Source organism: Pezoporus flaviventris, unplaced genomic scaffold (genome assembly GCF_033815535.1).
Source record: "Pezoporus flaviventris isolate CSIRO_AGI_PZ_B2104156 unplaced genomic scaffold, CSIRO_AGI_Pfla_v1 ptg000215l, whole genome shotgun sequence".
Lineage (NCBI taxonomy): Eukaryota > Metazoa > Chordata > Aves > Psittaciformes > Psittacidae > Pezoporus > Pezoporus flaviventris.
The window spans coordinates 40,376-65,319 of NW_026892763.1; the positions used below are offsets into that span (position 1 = coordinate 40,376).

General features: G+C 59.4%; 1 protein-coding gene across 1 annotated transcript in view; it reads right to left on the minus strand.

Annotated features, from left to right (window-relative positions):
- CLPB (ClpB family mitochondrial disaggregase) overlaps positions 1-24,944 on the minus strand; it is a 52,274-nt gene that overhangs the window by 18,726 nt on the left and 8,604 nt on the right. Inside the window, exons 3-6 of the mRNA XM_061442139.1 lie at positions 23,234-23,320; positions 17,464-17,567; positions 14,187-14,315; positions 1,559-1,656 (exon numbers count right to left, since the gene is read on the minus strand). Coding sequence (XP_061298123.1) covers positions 1,559-1,656; positions 14,187-14,315; positions 17,464-17,567; positions 23,234-23,320 — 418 coding nt within the window. The remainder of the gene's footprint in view (positions 1-1,558; positions 1,657-14,186; positions 14,316-17,463; positions 17,568-23,233; positions 23,321-24,944) is intronic.

The following is a 24,944-nucleotide window of genomic DNA, read 5'->3' on the forward strand; positions in this document are numbered from 1 at the left end:
ATGGGTTCAAACTGAAACAGGGGAAGTTGAGATTGGATCTAAGGAGGAAGTTCTTTACTGTGAGGGTGCTGAGGCACTGGAATGGGTTGCCCAAGGAAGCTGTGAATGCTCCACCCCTGGCAGTGTTCAAGGCCAGGCTGGAGGGATCCCTGCAGGACCTGGTTTAGTGTGAGGTGCCCACGGCACAGATCGAGAACTGGATGATGTTAAGGTCCTTTCCAATCCTATTCCATGATTCTGTGACTCCAAGACTGCTGGGGCCGCTTCCTCCTGCTTCCTTAGAGAAGACACAAGGTTTGGGTGCTACTTTTAGCCCTGGATACAGGTGAGGCCACTTCAGCTGGACCAGGGTGCCCAGCTCCGAGCTCCGGGTGCGTGGGCTCTGGTGCAGGGAGCACGCGGAGCATCCCTGCTCGCGCAGGCAGAAGGGGTGATCCCAACCCATTAAACATACATATGAAACCTCCTTGCTATTCCGGCAGCGGGGTATGTAAATCACAGCTAGGGGATGTGCCCAGCCCCTAACAGTGCTGCCAATTCATTCTCCTGCAGTGATTAAAATGAGCAATTCCTCCTCAAAGACTCTCTGCGGAGCGCGGAGACCGGAGCGGCGGCAGCCCCCCGAGCACCGCGTCCCCCCCAGCTCCGTATCCATCACCCGCCGCCTGCTCCCGCTCCCCGTTTATAGACAAGAGCTCTCGTCTCCAGCAGGAACATCCCATAGATCTATGTCCTTCCTCTCCTCCCTCGACTCGTGCAGCATTAAACCCAGCACTGCTTCGTGCTGTCACGGGCAGGCTCCCGGGAGCAGGGCTGGCTCCAGGGAGCGCTCACCCAGCACACGATTCCCACCTCATCCTCCCTGGGACGTTCCGAGTAGTTTATTCCCAGCTTTTTGTGCTGGAGGGAAGGCATGGGATCCACATGGACAAGGACAGCCTAGAGTTGGGACCACAGAACCTAATGGAGTTCAAGCAGGCCAAGGGCAAGGACCAGGGCAATCCCAGCACAACCAGAGGCTGGGGGAGATGAGATGGAGCAGCCTGAGGAGAAGGACTTGGGGTGCTGGGTGAGGAGGAGCTCCCCATGATCCCATCCCTGGCAGCGCTCAAGGCCAGGTTGGACACAGGGGCTTGGAGCAAGCTGCTCTATGGAAGGGGTCCCTGCCCATGGCAGGGGTTGGAACTGGGTGAGCTTTAAGGTCCCTTCATCCCAACCCTTTCCATGACTCCATGACCCTACGTCACGGTGCGCTCCATGACTCAAGGACACCGGATCCTCAGACCTGTTTCTTCTTACCATGAACTGCAGACCTAAACCAACCCCTGATTTCCTCTGGTTTTGCCATGGGGCTCCAGAACAGCACCTCTGCCCCTCTGCCCCCACCCTCCCAGGAAGACCATGGACACGGGAGGGAAGGACACGCACCCCTGTACCCGGAACACTGCAGGAATGGGGTTCTTCCCTTCCGCATCATGGGTTGGATTCATACAGCTCCTGGTTGTGCTGGGGTGTTCCAGGTCACCCTAAGCTGGAACCTGGGGGTACCGGGGCTCACCTTTGTCTCTGCTGCTTTCAGGAGGTCCTTGACCTCCCCATCGCGGGCGTAGTCCAGGGGGGTATGGCCCATCTCGTTCTTCTGCAGCGGGTTGGCACCTGAGGGGAGGAAGAAATGGATGGGGTCAGGGATTGGAGCCGAGTCCTGAGGCACGAGGAGCAGGAAGCACTCACTGGGCATCCCTGGGGCCGCCCCTGAGCTGGGCTCCAAAGGGGATCTGCATCACAGAGGGGCAATGTCCAACCAGCGGTTCCACACACGGGTGTCCAGGGAATGGGGACAGGAACTGCCCCTGCTAACAACGCCTTGGCACGGAAGGGCTGCTGTGGTCACCAGAGCCTCACAAAGGCTCCCATGGGACCGCTCCAGCCTCAGCAGGAGCCTGCAGGGACAGGCCAAGGGGAATGGCTTGGAAGGGGCTTGGAGCAAGCTGCCCTAGGGGAAGGTGGCATTGGCTTGGGGCTGGAGGAGCTTTAAGTATCCTTCCATCCCCCCCCATCCCATGATTCCATCCCTAAGTTTTGTTATCCCATCTCCTAAATATCCCACCAGAGCACGACCACCTCGGATGGAAGTCCCCATAAACCTCTCTCGTGGCTCCATCACCTCCTCTATGGCATACAGAGCCTTTGCCAGCCCATGGGCACGTAGAGGCTGGCTCCAGAGCTTGGGGATGGAATGAAGCTGCTCCAGCTCTTCCTGAAGCTGGATGAGGAGGAGCAAGGAAGGAAAAGGGTGGCTGGGTTTGGAGTGCAGAGGGTTTGGAAAAGGGGGAGCGGAAAATCCACGTCTGGTTCTGAAGGGAGAATTCTGAGTGCGTTGAGCAGGGAGAATGTTGGAGTGAGCCAGAGCTGCAGGGAAACGGGGCAGTGGGAATCATCCTCCTGGCCTGGGCTGAAGGGAATGGTCCCACTGATGGGAATCTCAGATCAAGCAATGTGGGATGAGGAGAGATGGGAGTGGGGGAAGAGCCAGTGATGGCTCAGGAGCTTGGCATCCCAGGAGACACCTGGAGAAGGTGCAGGGAGACCTGATCCATGTGCCAGGAGGTAAAGGGGGGTGCAGGGAAGATGGAGGCTCCCTTTGGACAAGGAGTCCCATGGGAAAGCCCAGGGGCGATGGGCACAAGTTACTGCTGGGAGATTCCCACTGGGAACAAGCAGCCACTGGAATAATGTCCCCAGGGCAGTGGTGACTCCCCAGGGCTGGACACTGTTAAGATGGGGCTGCACAGGGTGCTGGGCATCCAGTGTGGATCCAGTCACTCCCACCAGGATTCCATGGTTCCATAACTCTATGATTACGTCCCACCCGTGGCCAAGCATGCCGAAGGGCCCAGCAGACATCTCCCATCCCATTGGGAATGACCCGGCCACCTCAGCACTACCTAAAGCACGCTCCATCCCCTGCTCCTGGAGGCCGGGAGAGCCCCATCCTGATGGATGGAAGGAGCAGAGGACCCCAAGGAGCCGAGTGCTGGACTGGGATTTGCTTCCACATGAAAAATGGGCTCCATAAGGTAGGAGTGCAGAGGAGTTTCCATGGCAAGGCTTGGCATTCCAGATGAAGCCTGGGATCCCTTCTCATTCCAAATGAAGGCTGGGATCCTTCATCATTGCAGATGAAGGCTGGGATCCTTCGTCATTCCAGATGAAGCTTGGGATCCCTTGTCATTCCAGATGAAGCCTGGGATCCCTTCTCATTCCAAATGAAGGCTGGGATCCTTCATCATTCCAGATGAAGGCTGGGATCCTTCGTCATTCCAGATGAAGCTTGGGATCCCTTGGCATTCCAGATGAAGCCTGGGATCCCTTCTCATTCCAAATGAAGGCTGGGATCCTTCATCATTGCAGATGAAGGCTGGGATCCTTCGTCATTCCAGATGACGCTTGGGATCCCTTGGCATTCCAGATGAAGCTTGGGATCCTTTGTCATTCTAGATGAAGGCTGGGATCCCTTGGCATTCCAGATGAAGGCTGGGATCCCTTCTCATTGCAGATGAAGGCTGGGATCCTTCATCATTCCAGATGAAGCTTGGGATCCCTTGTCATTCCAGATGAAGCCTGGCATCCCTTGTCATTCCAGATGAAGGCTGGGATCCCTTGTCATTCCAAAGAAAGGCTGGGATCCTTCATCATTCCAGATGAAGGCCAGGATCCCTTGTCATTCCAGATGAAGGCTGGGATCCCTTGTCATTCTGAATGAAGCCTGGCATCCTTTGTCACTCCCAACGAAGCCCAGGATCCCTTGTCATTCCAGATGAAGCCTGGTATCCCTTGTCATTCCAGATGAAGCCTGGTATCCCTTGTCATTCCAGATGAAGCCTGGTATCCCTTGTCATTCCAGATGAAGCCTGGCATCCCTTGTCATTCCAGATGAAGCCTGGCATCCCTTGTCATTCCAGATGAAGCCTGGCATCCCTCGTCATTCCAGCTGAAGGCTGGGATCCAGACATGCCACTTCCTTACTGCAGAGCGGGGCCACTCCATAGCTCCCTATTAGAGACCCCGTTCCCCCCCCTTCCCGCTGTCCAACCCCACGGCGCCAGGAGGGGGGAGCCGGGCGTCCCCTCCACACGCTGCCATCCCCCAGGCCAGGGCTCTGCTCCCGGCTTCCCTTCCTCAGGAATTCTCCTCTCCAATATTGGCCTAATCCCCTGTTAATGGCTTTGACGACTTGACTAATTGCTGCAATCATTGACAGGACCGACGGGTCGATTCCGAGGAAATATCGCACCCTCATCCATAACGGTGGCAGCCCCTGCCTAATGGAAGGCAGGAGGGGGCCACCGCCCGCCCTGACCCCCTCTTCCCCATGGCCACGTCCCGCTTGGAGCAGCGGGGCTGGGCTGGGAGGCAATTTGTCAGCTCCCCCTTGGTTGTGCGGGGCCGGGGCTGGACCAGCTGGGCCGCACCGCGGGCTCTGCCTCCTCCTGCATCCCCGTGCTCGGGCGGAGGAGCCCCGGCCCGATCCTGTTTGATGAATGGGCCTCGGGTGCGGCGCCGGCGCCGGGTCACTCATTGGGGAAATATGTTCCTGTCACAGCGGTGGGAGCGCGGAGCCCAGTGACAGGCAGAGATTTTTCATATTTTATTAACTCCCTCCTCCTCCCAATTTGTCTTGAATTCCTTCGCATCCGCGAGAGCTGTCAATAGAGCGCGGGATGCGCCGCGGATGACGGCAGCCGGGACGCGCCGGGGACATGGGGAGCTCCGAGGAGGGGAGATGCGGGGAGGAGGGTGCACGGGGCTTGGGGGAGCAGCGTGGTCTGGGCAGCACGGTGTCACCCATAGTGGCACCCACAGTGTCACCCATAGTGCCACCCATACTGCCATCCATAGTGCCACCTACAGTGCCACCTACGGTGTCACCCATAGTGTCACCCATAGTGTCACCTACAGTGTCACCCATAGGGCCACCTATGGTGTCACCCATAGTGCCACCCAGTGTCACCCATAGCGTCATCCATAGCGCCACCTATAGTGTCACCCACAGTGGCACCCACAGTGTCACACATAGTGTCACCCATAGTGCCACCTACAGTGTCACCCATAGTGCCACCCATAGCGCCACCCATAGTGGCACCCACAGTGTCACCCATAGTGTCACCCATAGCGTCACCCACAGTGCCATCCATAGCGTCATCCATAGCGCCACCTATAGTGTCACCCACAGTGGCACCCACAGTGTCACACATAGTGTCACCCATAGTGCCACCTACAGTGTCACCCATAGTGCCACCCATAGCGCCACCCATAGTGGCACCCACAGTGTCACCCATAGTGTCACCCATAGCGTCACCCACAGTGCCATCCATAGCGTCACCCATAGTGCCACCTATAGTGTCACCCATAGTGTCACCCATAGTGCCACCCATACTGCCATCCATAGTGCCACCTACAGTGTCACCCATAGTGTCAGCCATAGTGTCAGCCATAGTGCCACCTATAGTGGCACCCATAGTGGCACCCACAGTATCACACCACAGTGTCCCCCATAGCGTCACTCACAGCGTCACCCATAGCATCACTCACAGTGTCCCCCATAGTGTCACCCATAGCATCACTCACAGTGTCCCCCATAGTGTCACCCATAGCATCACCCACAGTGTCCCCCATAGCATCACCCACAGTATCACCCCACAGTGTCACCCACAGCGTGCTGCTTATCTCCATCCTCTGCCACAGTCAGTGCCAGAAGGGCACGGAGTGGAGACTGGGCTGCGGGCACGTAGCCCAAGATGTTCCATGATTCCACTCCTGTCATGGAATCCTGGAACGGTTTGGGATGAAGGGACCTTAAAGCTCCTCCAGCTCCAACCCCTGCCGTGGCCAGGGACCCCTTCCACTGTCTGACACTCTCCATGGTCCAACCCCAGCTCAGCCCAGGATTCACCAGGAGCCATCCGCCCCACTGCCTGCTGCGGATGTCACCGCTGCCACCAGCCATCAGCTTTGACAAGGACCGACATTCTTATTGCTCCCCACGCCTGGTTAAGGTAATCCAAGAGGACTCCTGTCCTCCTGAGCCTCGGGGGATGGAATTAGCAACTCACCCCCTACCCAGGAGCACAAACCTGCTTGTGAATCAATGAGAGGCATCATTCCCAAGCAGCTTTTAACACGCAACACAAAGAGGGAAGCAGGCACTGATCCTGCGGCCATTCCCTGGCCTTGAACACTGCCAGGGATGGGGCAGCCACAGCTTCTCTGGGCACCCTGTGCCAGTGCCTCAGCACCCTCCCAGGGAAGAGCTTCTGCCTAAGAGCTCAGCTCAGCCTCCCCTCGGGCAGGTTCAAGCCATTCCCCTTGGCCTGGCCCTACATCCCTTGTCCCAAGCCCCTCTCCAGCTTTCCTGCAGCCCCACTGCGCTGCAGAACTGCAGCTGTGTGAGCAGAAGCCCCCCTGTGACCATAAAGGTGCCCAGAGGCGCAACACCACGAGAGGGAAGGAGCACGGAGCTGCTGCTTGGCATCACTACCACAGAGGGGACAAACCCTTCCCTGCCCTTCCCATGGGATACAGGTGACCCCGCTGCTCTCTTTCAGCTCCAGGCAGGGGGAAGGTGGGTGCTCATTTGGACTGGAATCCATGGGGCAGGAGCAGCTTGGCCATGGGGCGACCATGCCCTGAGCTCTGCGGGTGTGGAGGGTCCATTGCACTGTAACAGCATCCAAGCTGAGTATCCCTGGCAGTGTCCAAGGCCAGGTTGGACACAGGGGCTTGGAGCAAGCTGCTCTATGGAAGGGGTCCCTGCCCGTGGCAGGGGCTGGAGCTGGAGGAGCTTTAAGGTCCCTTCATCCCAACCCATTCCAGGATTCCAAGCAGCGTTGGGGATGGTGTTTCTGGGGAGTCACGCTCATGGCCACTGCCCCATGGATGCTTGCTCCAGGTCTGTCTCCTGCTGTCACACATCCCTCCCTGGCTGCTGTACCTGACCCCCCTCCCCGCTCTGCCTCTCCATGCTCACATTTATATGGGAGTGTGATAAATTCCCTATTGATCCCTTCAGCTGCTCTGTACCTTGTGCCAAAGATGATTAAACAGCTCAATAGAGCCCGTGAGCTCCATGGCTCAATATGCTCCGTGCCTGGCTATTGACCCTCCAGCCCTGCCACACCAGGGATGAAACCCTGGGACACTGGGATGCGGGATCCAATCCGAGCCCGCAGCACCCCACACCCCAGTGGGGTGGGATGGGAGCAGCAAGTACAAGTGGAGCTGTGTCCACCTGGGAGTGCTGAGAACCGCTTCCCCTTGGGGAGGGAGGGAACGCATCCCTCTGGGCAGGCTCTGTGGGTCCCGAGCTCCACAGGGACAGGAGTGGAGCAGCTCCACACGTGCGGATGCAGGGAGATGATGAGGCTTCAGTTTCCTTTCTCAGGTCACAGCCATCAGGAGCCACAAACCAGCCTGCACCCGCGCTGCAGTGAAGCACCACTGACAGGCCCTGGGAGGGCCGCTTGGTTTGAAAGGGAAGGCAAAGAACAGAGGGGTTCTGAGCCCCAAATGCAGCTCCCGAACAGCCCGAGCCTTTGATGGGATCACGGAGCTTCCGCCTCAGAGCTCAGCTCAGTCTCCCCGCGGGCAGGTTCAAGCCATTCCCCTTGGCCTGGCCCTCCAGGCCCTTCCCAAAGCCCCTCTCCAGCTCTCCTGCAGCCCCCATCTCCCACAGACCCTCTCTGGGACCACAGGGGCACAACACCACGAGGGGGAACCCCAACAACAGCATCAGGGACTGGAACCCCCCAACCCGGCTCCTCCCAGAGCTTCCTGGATGCCCCTAAGCTCTAAGGCTCCAAGCCAAGGTGGCACCACGGGCATGGCACCGGGGTCTGAAGGTGTAAACCTGCTCCACTTCTCCCTTGGAAAGCCAGCATCCACCCTGCAGTGACTGCTGCACAGGGGCGATGGGTTTACTGAGCACCCCCTTTGCTGTGGGGGTGCCCTGGTTCCTGCTGCTCTGCCCCACGGGCTGGCACTGCAGGACCTGCCCCAGCAGCTCTGCCTGGGGCAAGGCACAGCCAGCAGAGATCAAGGGGAGCTGGGAAAGCTGCCAAGGGAGCTTCCAGGATCCATAAATCGGGTTCTGACGGGACCCAGCTCACGTGGGAACACTTCCAGCGGCCCATCTACGACCTGGGCCCTGTTCCATGCGGGATGCAGGACCCAAACCCCGCTGCAATTCCAACCTGGTTATTCCAGAGCCTCCCACCAGCGCTTGCTGATGCAAACATCACCCCGTGTGGTGTTACCCCCCCCCACCCTCCCCACAGCATCGGCAGTTACCCAGGAGCAGGGAGGGGAACAAATGGATGCGCCGAATTTCCTGGCAAAGGGAATCCAGACGTTGTGCTCCTGCAGCTGCAGCTAAAACGTGCCCACAGATGTCTGCTCTTTGCTGCTTCCCTGCCTCTAACTGGAGCCGCGAGCACTGTGCTCACGTTCTACAGGAGGGACGAGGCACGTGGGCTTGAGCATCCCAAAGCTCACAGAGCCATGGGATGGGTTGGGATGGGAGGGACCTCAAAGCTCATCTAAAGGCACGGGCAGGGACCCCTTCCATAGAGCAGCTTGCTCCAAGCCCCTGTGTCCAACCTGGCCTTGAGCACTGCCAGGGATGGGGCAGCCACAGCTTCTCTGGGCACCCTGTGCCAGCGCCTCAGCACCCTCCCAGGGAAGAGCTTCTGCCTCAGAGCTCCTCTCCGTCTCCCGTCCTTATGCAGCGCATTCAAACACCGGGATAATGAAAGCCCCCTTTCCACCGCGGATTCTCCCGTGGGGAACCTGCTGCCGCCCTCCCCGCGCCCCACACAAAGCCCTGCGCATCGATCCTGCCCCGGCAGCAACCGGGGCAGCCCCACGGCTGCAGGATCCCCCCAGCGCCCACGGTGTCAGCCCAGGTCAGGGGCTGTGAACCGGCCCCGCCACCAGCGCGGGCGGACAAGCTCTGCTGGGCACACACATGCTGGCCACAGGCCACAAGGTCCCGCAGGGGTCAAGCCAGGCCCTGAATGGCCACAAAGGCCCAGGGCTATGGGGTGAAGGGGGGGGGGTCCCATAGGAAACCCCCAGCGCTGCAGGATGGGGGGGGGTGGCCGGAGCAGCGTTAATGGCTGCGGCCCCGAGGGCACGGCACGGAGCAGAGGAAGTGTAAGGGCAGAGGAAAGGGGACGCTTGGTAAAAGGCAGGTGGAGGGACGGGTAAAGGAGGGAGCGTGGGGAGCCCGTTCCATGTCAGCCACCGGAGCATCCCGCGGCGCTCAGGGGACATTGTGCGCACAAAGGGCCCCGGGCAGGGCCATGGGCGGAGGTGTTCGACCTCCTCCTCCGGACCTGCAGCCCTGGATTCAGCACTCATTGTCCTGGCACAGGGATCCGGCTTTGTTATCCCACAGGAGCACATCACCCCAGCACGGACACACGGATCCGGCTTTGTTATCCCATAGGAGCACATCACCCCAGCATGGACACACGGATCCAGCTTTGTTATCCCACAGGAGCACATCACCCCAGCATGGACACACGGATCCGGCTTTGTTATCCCATAGGAGCACATCACCCCAGCATGGACACACGGATCCAGCTTTGTTATCCCATAGGAGCACATCACCCCAGCATGGACACACGGATCCGGCTTTGTTATCCCATAGGAGCACATCACCCCAGCATGGACACACGGATCCGGCTTTGTTATCCCATAGGAGCACACTACCCCAGCATGGACACACGGATCCAGCTTTGTTATCCCATAGGAGCACATCACCCCAGCATGGACACACGGATCCAGCTTTGTTATCCCATAGGAGCACATTACCCCAGCATGGACACACGGATCCAGCTTTGTTATCCCATAGGAGCACATCACCCCAGCATGGACACACGGATCCGGCTTTGTTATCCCATAGGAGCACATCACCCCAGCATGGACACACGGATCCAGCTTTGTTATCCCATAGGAGCACATCACCCCAACACGGACACACGGATCCAGCTTTGTTATCCCATAGGAGCACATCACCCCAGCATGGACACACGGATCCAGCTTTGTTATCCCATAGGAGCACATTACCCCAGCATGGACACACGGATCTGGATTTGTTATCCCATAGGAGCACATCACCCCAACACGGACACATGGATCCAGCTTTGTTATCCCATAGGAGCACATCACCCCAACACGGACACACGGATCCAGCTTTGTTATCCCATAGGAGCACATCACCCCAACACGGACACAGGGATCCAGCTTTGTTATCCCATAGGAGCACATCACCCCAGCATGGACACACGGATCCAGCTTTGTTATCCCATAGGAGCACATCACCCCAGCATGGACACACGGATCCAGCTTTGTTATCCCATAGGAGCACATCACCCCAGCATGGACACACGGATCCAGCTTTGTTATCCCATAGGAGCACACTACCCCAGCATGGACACATGGATCCAGCTTTGTTATCCCATAGGAGCACATCACCCCAACACGGACACAGGGATCCAAGCTTTGTTATCCCATAGGAGCACACTACCCCAGCATGGACACATGGATCTGCCTTTGCTATCCCACAGGAGTGGGAAGAGGGAACAGTCCCTGTCACTGGGATGTGACTGGCACAGGCGGGCCATCCAACGGGAGTGGGCAGCAGCCTGGGAAGGGAAGGGAAGGGATGGAAAGCACCGAGGTGGTACGGGATGCTCTGTGACCCCCATCCCGGCAGGGAAGTTCCCTGGAGCCTCTCCCTGCAGGGACTCCATCAGCGCCGGAGCTGCAGCTCATTCCCCCAGCTGCACGGGCACTCCAGGGGACGGACCCAACAGAGAGGGCAGTGTGCGCGTGCCAGCGCTGGTGCTGAGCCCGTGGTGCCCTGGTGCTGGGCTCACAGGGAGCTCTTTGTCCCTGCCAAAGTGTCTCAGCTCCCGGGAACTCACTTGGATGTCAGGGAAAGCAGGGCTGAGCACAAGGCAGCGATTGTGACCCACGTCGCAGCGGGGACTGGGGCCACAGCACGGAGAGGGGGCAGTGAATCAGCACCATCCTGCTCCTCATCCCATCTAACTGCCCCCTCTCCAGTCCGAAGCCATTATTCCTTGCGCCATCCCTACACACTGTGGTAGAAGCCCCTCTCCAGGTTTCCTGTAGCCCCTTTAGGCACTGGGAGCTGCTCCAAGGTCTCCCCTTCACACAGCAGAAGGAAATTCCTCTGCCCATAAAGCACAGGGGGTACCCTAGGGATGTGTTTCCAAGTGGAAATCATCATCCTGCAAAACCAGGAGCGTGTCCCAGTGCTCAGGGGCTGGGAATTCCACCCATGTCTCCACCTCAGTGTGAAAGATCAGCCTGGAATCCTTGCAGGATCCATTGTAGTCCAGAGGCCATGGAGCTGCTGCGAGGGCTGGAGCAGCTCTGCCCTGGAGCCAGGCTGAGAGAGCTGGGCTGGGGCAGCCTGGACAAGAGAAGGCTCCTGAAGGGGAGACCTGAGAGCAGCTCCAGTGCCTGAAGGGGCTGCAGGAAAGCTGGAGAGGGGCTTGGGACAAGGGATGTAGGGACAGGCCAAGGGGAATGGCTTGAACCTGCCCGGGGGGAGACTGAGCTGAGCTCTTAGGCAGAAGCTCTTCCCTGGGAGGGTGCTGAGGCGCTGGCACAGGGTGCCCAGAGAAGCTGTGGCTGCCCCATCCCTGGCAGTGCTCAAGGCCAGGTTGGACACAGGGGCTTGGAGCAAGCTGCTCTATGGAAGGGGTCCCTGCCTGTGGCAGGGGTTGGAGCTGGAGAAGCTTTAAGTTCCCTTCATCCCAACCCATCCCATGATTCCATGGGTCTCTCCATGCAGGCCCATGCTGCACGCTGCATGGGGCAGGAGGCTGCTGGTGGGTGTCAAAGCAGACCCAGGTCACTGCTTCCTGCTCCCCTGAAGGAGCTCCTGCAGCAAGAGGGACACAGGGACAGGGACACGGGGTGCAGGGACACAGGGACAGGGACACGGGGACACGGGGTGCAGGGAGCTGCCCTGCCCCGGCTCTGCAGAACAAGGGGCACCATGGGCAGGCGGTGGAACAGCACCCGCATTGAGCAGAGCCTGCTCCTGGCCAAGAGCAAAGCGCAGCCACCAAGGTCACGGTGCTGAGGAGCAGCAGGAGAAGGAGCTGTTGTCATGGCAGCGCATCCCTGGCAGCTCAGACCTGCTCCCTCTGCTCCTCCACTGCTGGTGGGGTTTGGCTCACAGGCAGCCCAGTGCCGCTGCAGGCTGCCCGCAGCCACCAGGGACCACCCGGAGCCACCAGGAACCATCCTGAGCCACCAGGGACCATTCGGAGCCACCAGGGACCACCCAGAGCCACCAGGGACCATCCGGAGCCACCAGGAACCATCCTGAGCCACCAGGGACCATCCTGAGCCACCAGGGACCACCTGGAGCCACCAGGGACCATCCTGAGCCACCAGGAACCATCCTGAGCCACCAGGGACCATCCTGAGCCACCAGGGACCACCCGGAGTCACCAGGGACCATCCTGAGCCACCAGGAACCATCCTGAGCCACCAGGGACCATCCTGAGCCACCAGGAACCATCCTGAGCCACCAGGGACCACCCGGAGCCACCAGGGACCACCCGGAGCCACCAGGGACCATCCGGAGCCACCAGGGACCTTCCTGAGCCACCAGGGACCATCCTGAGCCACCAGGGACCATTCGGAGCCACCAGGGACCATCCTGAGCCACCAGGGACCACCCGGAGCCACCAGGAACCATCCTGAGCCACCAGGGACCTTCCTGAGCCACCAGGGACCATCCTGAGCCACCAGGGACCATCCTGAGCCACCAGGGACCTTCCTGAGCCACCAGGGACCATCCTGAGCCACCAGGGACCATCCTGAGCCACCAGGGACCTTCCTGAGCCACCAGGGACCACCCGGAGCCACCAGGGACCTTCCTGAGCCACCAGGAACCATCCTGAGCCACCAGGGACCTTCCTGAGCCACCAGGGACCATCCGGAGCCACCAGGGACCACCCGGAGCCACCAGGAACCATCCTGAGCCACCAGGGACCACCCAGAGCCACCAGGAACCATCCTGAGCCACCAGGGACCTTCCTGAGCCACCAGGGACCACCCGGAGCCACCAGGGACCACCCAGAGCCACCAGGGACCTTCCTGAGCCACCAGGGACCACCCGGAGCCACCAGGGACCATCCTGAGCCACCAGGGACCATCCTGAGCCACCCTCCAGCCCCTGCTGCTTAAGCCCTGAGCAACCTGGTTTGGCCTCAGCTCTGACCCTGCCCTGAGCAGGAGGTTGGACACAGAGACCTCCTCAAGCCTCTTCCAACCCAAGGGATGCTGGAAGATGATAAATGCTGTAAGAACAGGACCCACAGGGAGTGCTCAGAGCTAGAACCCACCCATGGGCTGGGTGCACCCCCAGAGCGTGAGCAGCAGCTCAGGGAGGGGATCCTGCCCCTCTGCTGAAGGAAGGGGAGACCTGAGAGCAGCTCCAGTGCCTGAAGGGGCTGCAGGGAACCTGGAGAGGGGCTTGGGACAAGGGATGTAGGGCCAGGCCAAGGGGAATGGCTTGAACCTGCCCGAGGGGAGACTGAGCTGAGCTCTTAGGCAGAAGCTCTTCCCTGGGAGGGGGCTGAGTACATGGGAATCATGGAATGGTTTGGGTTGGGAGGGACCTTATCCATTGCCAGTGATCTGGAGCCATGAGGAGGGTCTGGGACACAGCTGCGAGGAGCAACGACTGCACCGCCTCATTTGCACCAGCTCTCCCCAGAGCTGTGCATCCAAGGCACCAAGAGCACCGGAGCCTCAACCGGCTCACGGGGACCAGCACCCACGGGGCGCCTTGGCCAGAGCAGATCCACCCCTGGCATCGTGGAGCTCTGATTCCCAGCCACGATGTCCATACAGGAGGTGACAGATGAGCAGAGCCCACACTGCGGAAGGGAACCGGCAGAGATGCAGCTAGACCAGGGGGATGCGTCCGCAGGGACAAAGGGAAACTCACTGGGGGGGAAACGGGAACAGAGGAACCACGAAGGGAATAAAGCAAGGGGTAAAGCACAGCTCAGCCTGCCAGGGAGCGAGCGGGGGCTTGTCCCAGCTCTGAGGGGCCCGGAGCTGGCACTCACCTGCCTCCAGCAGCAGCGTGACCGTGGGGCGGTCGTCGGCCAGCACGGCGTAGTGCAGGGCCGTGCAGCCCCTGAAGTTGGCCCTGATGTTGAGGCGGTTGCTGAAGTCGTCCTCCCGCGTCACGAGCACTGTGGGGAGGGCAGAGGAAGCTCAGCACGGCGGGGTGAAGGCTCAGCAGCACCCAAAGGGAGTCGCTGCGGCCCATCAGGACCCCATTGGGTTTCACTGGAGGCTTTTGTCCCCAGCCCGCTGAGCAGCAGCAGCAGAGGTGCAGGCAGGATGGGTTCCCTCAAGCCAGGGGGGCCTTCACAGAGCCAGGCAGGGGAGGAGGTGGTGGGAGAGCACTGCCCCAACCACAGCCTCTCCCACCTTCAGCATCACGTTGGGATCCAACACAAGTTATTAAGGAGACTACTTTGTTTGTCCCCTTTTCATGGAGCCATGGAATGGGTTGGGATGAAGGGACCTTAAAGCCCCTCCAGCTCCAGCCCCTGCCCCGGGCAGGGACCCCTTCCATAGAGCAGCTTGCTCCAAGCCCCTGTGTCCAACCTGGCCTTGAGCACTGCCAGGGATGGGGCAGCCACAGCTTCTCTGGGCACCCTGTGCCAGCGCCTCAGCACCCTCCCAGGGAAGAGCTTCTGCCTAAGAGCTCAGCTCAGTCTCCCCTCAGGCAGGTTAAAGCCATTCCCCTTGGCCTGTCCCTACATCCCTTGTCCCAAGCCCCTCTCCAGCTTTCCTGCAGCCCCTTCAGGCACTGGAGCTGCTCTCAGGTCTCCCCTTCCCGCAGCAGAGGGGCAGGATCCCCTCCCTGAGCTGCTGCTCACACTCTGGGGGTTCACCCAGCGCATGGGGGGGGGGCTCTGGCTCTGAGCTCATGGGCTGCACAACGTTCAGAAGAGAACCCCGCTGCCAGGGTACCTGCTGCTGCCCAGCCCCGCACGATGAATGAATTCCCTGGCTCCTTCCCTTTCCTGCCTGTGCTCCCCCAGCACGGATGGATGGATAGATGGAGCTGGGGGGGGGGAAGGATGTCTATTTATTTATTTGTCGTCATTTCCTACCCAGGGAGGAGCAGGATAATGAACTCCGTGCGTCAGGGAAGATGAATCTCAGCTACTAGGGAGCAGTGCGGTAAAGAGATTAAAGCGTTATTATTGCGGGGTTCGTTTCCCCCCATGGTCCCGGTGACAGCCCAGCCTCAGCTGTAAAAAATGTCTGGCAGGGAGATAATCATCAGCAACTCAATAAGGCGTCAGGGGGAGGCTCCGGCGCCATCCATCACCCCGAGCCTGGCAACCTCCCTTCCTGCCAGCCATATAAATGTCTCTAATATATTTGGGGAGAGCTTCGGAAGGGAAAATATTTATCCAGCACATATGTAAATAGGGGAAGAGAGGCAGAAAAGCAGGGGGAAAAGCGAGGGAAGGGAGCCCAGCACCAGGGCTGGGTGTGGGCTCCTTAAAGATGCAACTGAATTTATTCTTTTTAATAAAAGATGTCAAGGCGAGAATTAATGCAGCGCCCGCCTGAGCGGCCTCATCTTTCCTTCAGCCCCAAATATATAACGCTGAGAGAGGGAGGAAGGCAGAAACAATTCACTTTATGGGTGGATATCCCTGGTCTTAAATAAAGGCTGTGCCCGTTATGGATTGGCACTCCATTGTTCGGGCTTTAACGCCGCTTCATGCATCTCGGATGGGCCGCACGGAGGTGATGGATGCGGGGTCCATCCCCACGTGGAGCACATCAGATGGCTCACGGGGAGGGATGAGAGCCCTGAGCTCCTACAGAGCAAACACCACCCTGGCCAAGCGGTCCCAAGGGATTCATCCTCCAAACTCACCCTGAGCTGTGGGAGAGGCTTCAGACACGGCACCTCCATTGGAGGTTCCAGAGCTCTGCATGGAGATGCCAATGGGGAATGTCACCGTGTGGTCACTGTGAGGGTGCTGAGGCGCTGGCACAGGGTGCCCAGAGAAGCTGTGGCTGCCCCATCCCTGGCAGTGTTCAAGGCCAGGTTGGACACAGGGGCTTGGAGCAAGCTGCTCTATGGAAGGGGTCCCTGCCCGTGGCAGGGGGTGGAGCTGGAGGAGCTTTAAGCTCCCTTCATCCCAACCCATTCCAGGATTCCCTGATGATTCTATGACTTGACCCCACTCAGGTGTTTGCCTTCTCCCACCCAGGACCCATCTGAACATTGCTCAGCCACTGCTGGGCCTCGTGCTCCCATCTCCACTGCCTCCGCAGTGAGCACATCTCTGTGTGCTGACCTCCTGCCTCGGACTCTGAAGCCCCCCAGGTTGTCCAGTAGCTCCCTGTGGCTTGCAGAGGCACCATCACAGAATCAGGGAAGAGCTTCTGCCTAAGAGCTCAGCTCAGTCTCCCCTCGGGCAGGTTAAAGCCAGTGAGTCCTGCCTGGGTCCCTGCCAGCCCAGGAGCAGGGAGCCTGGGCGCCAGCAGCATCCCTGCAGGACACAGCTGCTGCTTTTCCAGACATTCCCCCCCAGATTCCATCAATACCCAGGAGCCCAGGAAATGTAAGACCATTCATCATCCTGGAAAGGGGGAAAAGCCTGGCAAATCTCAACTGCCCTGAAGAAAAGAGCAGGGCTCCGAGCAAGCTGCTCTGGTGCAAGGTGTCCCTGCCACTCGCAGGCCTTTAGAGGTCTCTTCAACCCAAACCCTTCCATGGCTCCAGGTGTGCATCACCACCCCAGCAACGGGATAACGTTGGGCTGAGGCTGGAATGGAGCCGTCAGCCAGGAGAAATGCTGCTGAGGTGAAATGTCACTGCAGGGAACTTCCCTGTCCTCACGGAAACACTCCCAGCGCTGGAAGGCACCACCGATGCCTGCCCAAGCCAGCAGCACTGACTGCACCCAGGTAACCACCCAGCTACAGCCCAACTGGGCAGGACTGGAGTCACTATCAGTTTATAAGAGCTGGAGCCAGGCTTGGTGGGGATACCTGCCCTGGAGCCTCCTCCAGCAAGTGGCTGCATGCGGTCGATGGGATGATCCCTATCCACAACCCCATGGGATGCGCTGGCTACAGGGAAGCAGGTTATCTCCAGGATGCTGAAGGAGTGCTTCTCGTACACACCTACACCATGTTTCCTTTCCCCTTCATACACTCACCCCTGTGCCATCAGGTCCTCCGCTCTAAACTGAAGCTGAAGCTCTAAACCCACCCAATCCAGGTCAAATTCCCACTTTAAAGCCAGGAACTCGGGGAGCTGGGAAGCAAACACAGGTGGCTGCGCCCATCCCACGTTACCTTCCAAAGAGTGGAGGCCTTTCTCCTTGGCAGTCTCATAGACGCTGCTGAAGTCATCTCCAAGGTTTGGATCTGCATTGGCTGCCAGCAGGATCTTCACCACGCTGTTGGGAATGAGACAGAAAGGAGGAGTAGAGCAGGAGCAGGCAGGCAGAGCTCAGCCATCCCGCCTCAGCCATTCCCAGCTAGGGAAGAGGAACCAGGAACCACGACTGAACACTGCAATGCCACCAGAGCAGCACATCCTGAAAGCCATCAGACGTGGGGCAGGCACTGGAGGGCTCACAGCCCTCACCAAGACCTGCCCAGCGCGTGCCCTTGGTGGGAATAGCATCCCCAGCCCACCATGGGAATCCGTTCTCATCCCACAGGAGTGGATCAGCAGTGGAAGCTGTCCCCAGGGCAGGAAAAGCACAGCTGGAGCAGGATCGTGGCTCCAAGCACATCCCTGGGCCTGCAGGATGGAAGATGCTTGCAATGCTCTTCAGGCTAAGGGAAGCAAAGCCACATCCTGCTGCTTCTGGGACACCACCAGCTCAGCACCTAAGGAAAGGAGCCATCCCACCAAGGCTATAGGACTTCAATAGGACTTCAGGATGAAGCACAACCAGAGGCAGGGGCTGGAAGGGACCTATTTGCTCCCCAGGTTTCCACCCTCCAGTTTAGAGCATTTGGCCTTCTACACAGAATCCCAAATGGGGTGGGATGAAGGGACCTTAAAGCTGATCCAGTCCCAACCCCTGCCATGGGCAGGGACCCCTTCCATAGAGCAGCTTGCTCCAAGCCCCTGTGTCCAACCTGGCCTTGAGCACTGCCAGGGATGGGGCAGCCACAGCTTCTCTGGGCACCCTGTGCCAGCGTCTCAGCACCCTCCCAGGGAAGAGCTTCTGCCTCAGAGCTCAGCTCAGTCTCCCCTCACAATCAACCCCAAGGGCATTCATCCATGGGGTTGTGCCTTTGAGGGCTGCAGGGAGTTCAGGCAAATCCCCCCTGTGGGCTGCAGGCAATTCAAACACAATCATTCCCGGGACATCCCGATCCTCTGCAGCCAGCAGCACCCAGAGCTGCCAAAGGACATCTACCCTCCCCACCCAGAGCTCACAGCACACTGTTTCCTACAGGGCAGGGCTGGAGGCACCCTCCCTGCGAGTGGTCACACCCCATGGAGCCAAGGCCTCAGTGCCATGGGGCAGTGCTGGGAATGGTGGCACTGGATGCTCCTGGAGCTCTTCAGCTCCAGCCCCACCAGGCTGCAGCAGGCCGGGCTCTTTGGGCTGCACTCTCCCACCTCCATTCCCAGCCCAAGCACTCATCAGGAATCAGGTTTCTCACCGCTTGTGGAAGCAGCTCGAGGCCACCTGAACTCTTCATTCCTCCCCATGACAACCAGACAGCGAGGGGCTGGGGAGCATCCATCAGGGGTGACAGGGCTCACGGGCTGACAGCCACTGATGGACACGGCTCTGCAGGCTCTGGCCTGTCAACTCCCATTACAAGGGCACTGCAGCTCCTCTCCCCTCGGTCCCCAAGTGCATCCGTGCAATCAAAGGGCCTTGGGTTGAATAAGGTACAAAGAACCCGACAGGTTGCCGTTATCCACAGGGATGAAGGTGCCCTTGTCCCACTGTGCTGGGCGCTGCTCAGGGCACCCCTGGAACATGGGCTCAGGTTGGGTCCTGCTGCACAGCAAAGCTGTGGCTGGGCTGGAGAGGGGCCAGAGAAGGGCCTCAAAGATGCTCCCAGGGCTGGGCAGCAGTGAGGAAAGGCTGAGAGAGCTGGGACTGCTCAGCTGGAGAAGAGAAGGCGCAGGGAGACCTGATCCATGTGCCAGGAGGTAAAGGGGGGCTGCAGGGAAGATGGAGGCTCCCTTTGGACAAGGAGTCCCATGGGAGAGCCCAGGGGTGATGGGCACAAGTTACTGCTGGGAGATTCCCACTGGGAACAAGCAGCCACTGGAATAATGTCCCCAGGGCAGTGGTGACTCCCCAGGGCTGGACCCTGTTAAGATGGGGCTGCACAGGGTGCTGGGCATCCAGTGTGGGTCAGGCTGTGCCTGGAGAGGTTGGAGCAGGTGAGCCCTGAGGCTCCTTCCCTTGGGATTGCAGGGTTCAGAGCGATGATGGATGGTGTCAGAACTGCTCCACTCCACTTTCCTGCCCAGGGATCTGGAATGATTCCGCAGCTCTCAGGACCAAGGGAGGCTCAAGTTTAGAAAGCACAGACCCCAGCTCTGTTCCAGGAGCCCTGCTCCAGGCTGTGATCCAGCCCTAGGCCCAGGGAGGACTCAGGGCTCTCAGCCAGCCTCTGTCTCCAAGCACCCTTCAATCTCATCTGCTGCTCAGGGCCCTGCTGTCCCCCCAGGCACTCCTGCACCACCGCTATCGATCCCACCCGGCAATTTGCAGGTAATGGGACATTGAAGCAAATTGGCCTTTAGGAAAGGCAGCAGCAGATCCAGACAGAGTGACCGAGCAGTGGGAGGGCTGGCAATGTCACTGCAGTGAGCCGGGGGGAGACTGAGCTGAGCTCTTAGGCAGAAGCTCTTCCCTGCGAGGGTGCTGAGGCGCTGGGCTGGGATGCTGGGTTGGAATGAAGAGACCCAGCCTGGGTCCCTTCCTCCCAAGTGATCCCATGGCTCTATGGAGATAGCCTGCTTCCCAGCTGGAAACCACGTTCCCCACCTCAGCTCTCTGGCAGGTAACACCATGGTCCCTATAGGCATCCAGGTGTTCCTCCAGCTGAGCTCGGAAAGGGGTGAGGAAGCCCACAGGGCACCGATGCGTGCTCCCAACAGAGGAGCTGGGACTGCCCCAGTTACCACGGCATTGCCCATAGACAGAAACCAGCTCCACACCGGTCACCCTTCACCGGGAGTGCCAGGACACCCACTGGACCCTCACCATGCACGAGGCAGTGCTGCTGCTGACACAAACCATGCTCACAGCACCTCCAAAGCACCGCGCCGAGGCGGGCATGGTGGAGGCACAGGTCCCAGGGATCCACACTGAGCTGCTCCCTAAGCTCTGCCCTGGGAGGGTGCTGAGGCGCTGGCACAGGGTGCCCAGAGAAGCTGTGGCTGCCCCATTCCTGGCAGTGTTCAAGGCCAGGTTGGACACAGGGGCTTGGAGCAAGCTGCTCCATGGAAGGGGTCCCTGCCCGTGGCAGGGGTTGGGGCTGGATGGGCTTTAAGGTCCCTTCAACCCAACCCGCTCTGGGGTGGTGTGGTTAATGCCTCGCCGTGTTTGGGTGCAGGACTTGATAAGGGGAAGGGAATGAGCTTTGTTTCAGTGTAAAAAGCAGTGACAGATCCCAAGTGCCCCGGGGCACAGGGGACTTCATCCTGCAGCTGATGGCAAGTGACAGCAGCCGTTAATGCAGGGCCTCCACAATTGAATTAAACATATGGACTGGAGCTGCCTAATTGGGAGAGTGAGAGCTGGGCACATGGACAAACATCAGCGAGCTGAAGGCCAGGGCCCAGACTCCTCCAGGGGCACTGCAGACACTGGGAACACTCATTGGAGACAACCTCCCTGGGCAACCCATTCCAGTGCCTCAGCACCCTCACAGGAAAGAATTTCCTCCTTAGATCCAATCTAAACTTCCCCTGTTTCACTTTGAACCCATCACCCCTTGTCCTATCACTGCAGTCCCTAATGAAGAGTCCCTCCCCAGCATCCTTGTAGCCCCCTTCACACACTGGAAGCTGCTCTGAGGTCTCCACACAGCTTCTCTTCTCCAGGCTCAACAGCCCCAATGTTCTCAGCCTGGCTCCATACAGGAGCTGCTCCAGCCCCTGATCATCCTCATGGCCTCCTCTGGACTTGTTCCAACAGTTCCATGTCCTTTTTATGCTGAGAACCCCAGAACTGCACACAATGCTCCAGGTGAGGTCTCACAAGAGCAGAGCAGAGGGGCAGGATCACCTCCTTGGACCTGCTGGTCACGCTCCTTTGGATGCAGCCCAGGATATGGTTGCTTTCTGGGCTAAGGGATGCTCCATAGGGTGTGCTCCAGCTCAATGCGTTCCCCAGCCAGCAGCAAGACCCCACTGGAGACATCCCAAAGCTAGGAATGGTTTGCAGGGACAAACCCACCTATCAGCAGAGCTGTTACACCAGGGGTGAGCCTGGCATTGAGGTCTGCCTCCATCAAGTGTCCAATCTCCAACTACATCACTGGATACAGCAGGATATCCACTGCATCCTACCAAGCTTCAGGTATCCAGTTTGGGATCCACAGGGACCTGGACAGGCTGAGAGAGCTGGGCTGGGGCAGCCTGGACAAGAGAAGGCTCCTGAAGGGGAGACCTGAGAGCAGCTCCAGTGCCTGAAGGGGCTGCAGGAAAGCTGGAGAGGGGCTTGGGACAAGGGCCTGTAGGGCCAGGCCAAGGGGAATGGCTCGAACCTGCCCGAGGGGAGACTGAGCTGAGCTCTTAGGCAGAAGCTCTTCCCTGGGAGGGTGCTGAGGTGCTGGCACAGGGTGCCCAGAGAAGCTGTGGCTGCCCCATCCCTGGCAGTGCTCAAGGCCAGGTTGGACCCAGGGGCTTGGAGCAAGCTGCTCTATGGAAGGGGTCCCTGCCTGTGGCAGGGGTTGGGAATGGAGGGGCTTTGAGCTCCCTTCATTGCAAACCATTCCATGATCCTGTGACTTTTAAATTTTCCCTTTTAGTTCCCAATTCAAGTCAGGTTTCATCCAAAACATGGGAAAAATCAACCCCGTTTGCCCAACACAACCAAAACCTGCTTTTTCTTCCCAACTAAGACCCCGCATCGCTCCCACTCTGCCCATGCACAGGAAGGGACCAGCCCGGCTGTGCCTCTTGGCGCCCCGGTGCTCCCAGCAGCGTCCGTACCCGCTCCGAGCCTGCCTTCAGCTCCTCATCACCCCCCAGCAGCCTCTCCCTGCCTCCCTCAGGCCCGTTCTGCTCCGCCGCTCGCTCGGAATGGTCCGCAGCCGTCACAGCCCAGTGCTGAGCATTGTGCAGAGCCCGAGGGGGGAGGCTCCGGAGCCCGGCCCGCGGCGGGCGAGCAAACAACGGGGCCCGGTGCTGCTGGGACATCAAAGTTAAAGCAAGAACCCCGAGCCCCCTCCTCCGTGCACGCCTTAAGGAGCATCCCGAGGGGGTCAGGACTTTGGGCTTGTCACGGGAGCCATCAAAGCCCGCACCACACACGAACTGGGCGCATGGATCGGAGCGGCATCGCCCGAGAGCGGATATCCCGCCTTTGTGCGCCGCTTTAATCCCGTGTTTTCCCAAGTCATTTGGGCTTCTTCTTGCTTATGAACTTGTGACTAAGTAAAGCAGCGCCGAGAGGGTGGCACATCAAAGCGCAGCCCCCGTCGGGGCCGCAAGGCCACAATTGGATTTGGCTTTCGCCGCCGGGTTTGTTTGCTGCCCCTCTAAACACAAAACCGCCTCTAATTGAATTTAGTTGTAGGCTGAATGCGTTGCCCAGTGCCCCGCAGAGGCACCAGCATGGGAACGCAGCAGGCAGGATGAGCCCCAGGAGCACGGAGGGGAGGGACACGGAGGCAGCTCCTATGGGAGCTTCCACACGGACATCCCAAGGCTGGGGGATGCTGCTGTGGAACGGCGCTGCCTGCTCAGCAGCCACCTGAGCGCCCCACGGTGAGGAGCTCCCCCAGGTTCAGCCCAAGAGCGCATCCCAGAGCAGCCCCAGCTGCACGAAGCTCCCTGCGGAGCTCACCCAGGGAGAGCTGGAGCAGCCTGCAGGTGATGGGGATGCTGAGGTAAGGTGGAACCTACCTGGAGTTCCTGCTGATGGCTGCCACCATGAGCGCCGTCCAGCCCAGCCTGTGCCTCGCGTTCACGTCCGCGCCGTCCACCAGCAGCCTGGGTGCAAGAGGGACACGGTCAGGAGAGGACACAGAGAAACCAGCCCGAGATCATGGGTGCAATCAGGAACCTGCTCCAGGGCGGCGGCGAAAACCAACGTGGGAAGGGGATTCAACCCCTCCTCATCATCACATCATCAGGGAATGCTTTGGGTTGAAGGGAGCCTAAAGCTCCTCCAGCTCCAACCCCTGCCACGGGCAGGGACCCCTTCCATAGAGCAGCTTGCTCCAAGCCCCTGTGTCCAACCTGGCCTTGAGCACTGCCAGGGATGGGGCAGCCACAGCTTCTCTGGGCACCCTGTGCCAGCGCCTCAGCACCCTCCCAGGGAAGAGCTTCTGCCTTATCTCCAGCCTGAACTTCCCCTGTTTCAGTTTGAACCCGTTACCCCTTGTCCTGTCACTGCAGTCCCTGATGAAGAGTCCCTCCCCAGCATCCTTGCAGCCCCCTTCACACACTGGAAGCTGCTCTGAGGTCTCCACACAGCTTCTATTCTCCAGGCTCAACAGCCCCAATGTTCTCAGCCTGGCTCCATATTCCCAACCTTTGCATCCATTCCCTAACCCCTTCCTGACCCCCTGAGGGGACTGGAGCTGGATGGGCTTTAAGCTCCCTTCATCCCAGACCATCCTCTGACCTCCCTCTATGATCTCCAGCACCACCACAAGGTTTATGTTCTATTCACCAGGGTTACAATTAAAAGTGTATGGAGAATGAACTATTTGGCAGGGAAACAGGAGCTCCTGGCTCCAGAGGAATTTGATCCTCCATGGCAGCAGAAGAGGCTTCCATGCAGGATCCTTACACCCATCTGCACATCCCCAGCTCCAGGCAGGCTGGACGTGGCTCCACCAGGATGCATCCTGCTGCTGCCTCCTTCTCCCACCTGCAAGCAGATGCTCGGAGCTCTGCTGCCCAGGAGCACCCCCAAACCGTGGCATCTCTGGGAGGGTGGGATCCGGCTGGATGCCCGGGTGATGGCAGATTGCTATCTGCACAGAGCAGCTCCTGTTGCAGCGCCTCGGCTCCACGGCCACAGGTCACAGCCATCACCTGCTGCTGCGCCCAGGGCCGGTGCTGCAGGGGGAAATCCACACCAGGCTCCATCTGTGCACCATGTGCTGCCCGGAAAGGGGCTCCTTCGCCTGGGAAAGAAGCCACTGAAGGGGTAAGAGGCAGCCCCGGCTCCCCCACACCTGGAGCTGCACCAGAGTGAGCCCAGCAAGAGACGGGGGACACCTCCCCTGAGCCATTCCCCTTCGCCTGCCCCCTTGTCCCAAGCCCCTCTCCAGCTTTCCTGCAGCCCCTTTAGGCACTGGAGCTGCTCTGAGGGCTCCCCTTCAGGAGCCTTCTCTTCTGCAGGCTGAACTGGCTGAGCTTTAAGGTCCCTTCCAGCCCAAACCGTTCTGTGAGTGTGTGATTCCCTGATGCTGGAGTTCTGCTGCAGGACTCAATTACAGATCCTGCCATTCATCCCATAGCTTTCCATTGAGGAATCCAGATCGTTACAAGCACCAGGAAGGCCGCAGGACGCAGCCCAGTGCAGGAGTTACCCGTGTCATATCACCAGCATCCCCACACTGATGCTGCAGCCGGTGTTCAACTCGCTGCAGGATGCAGCTCT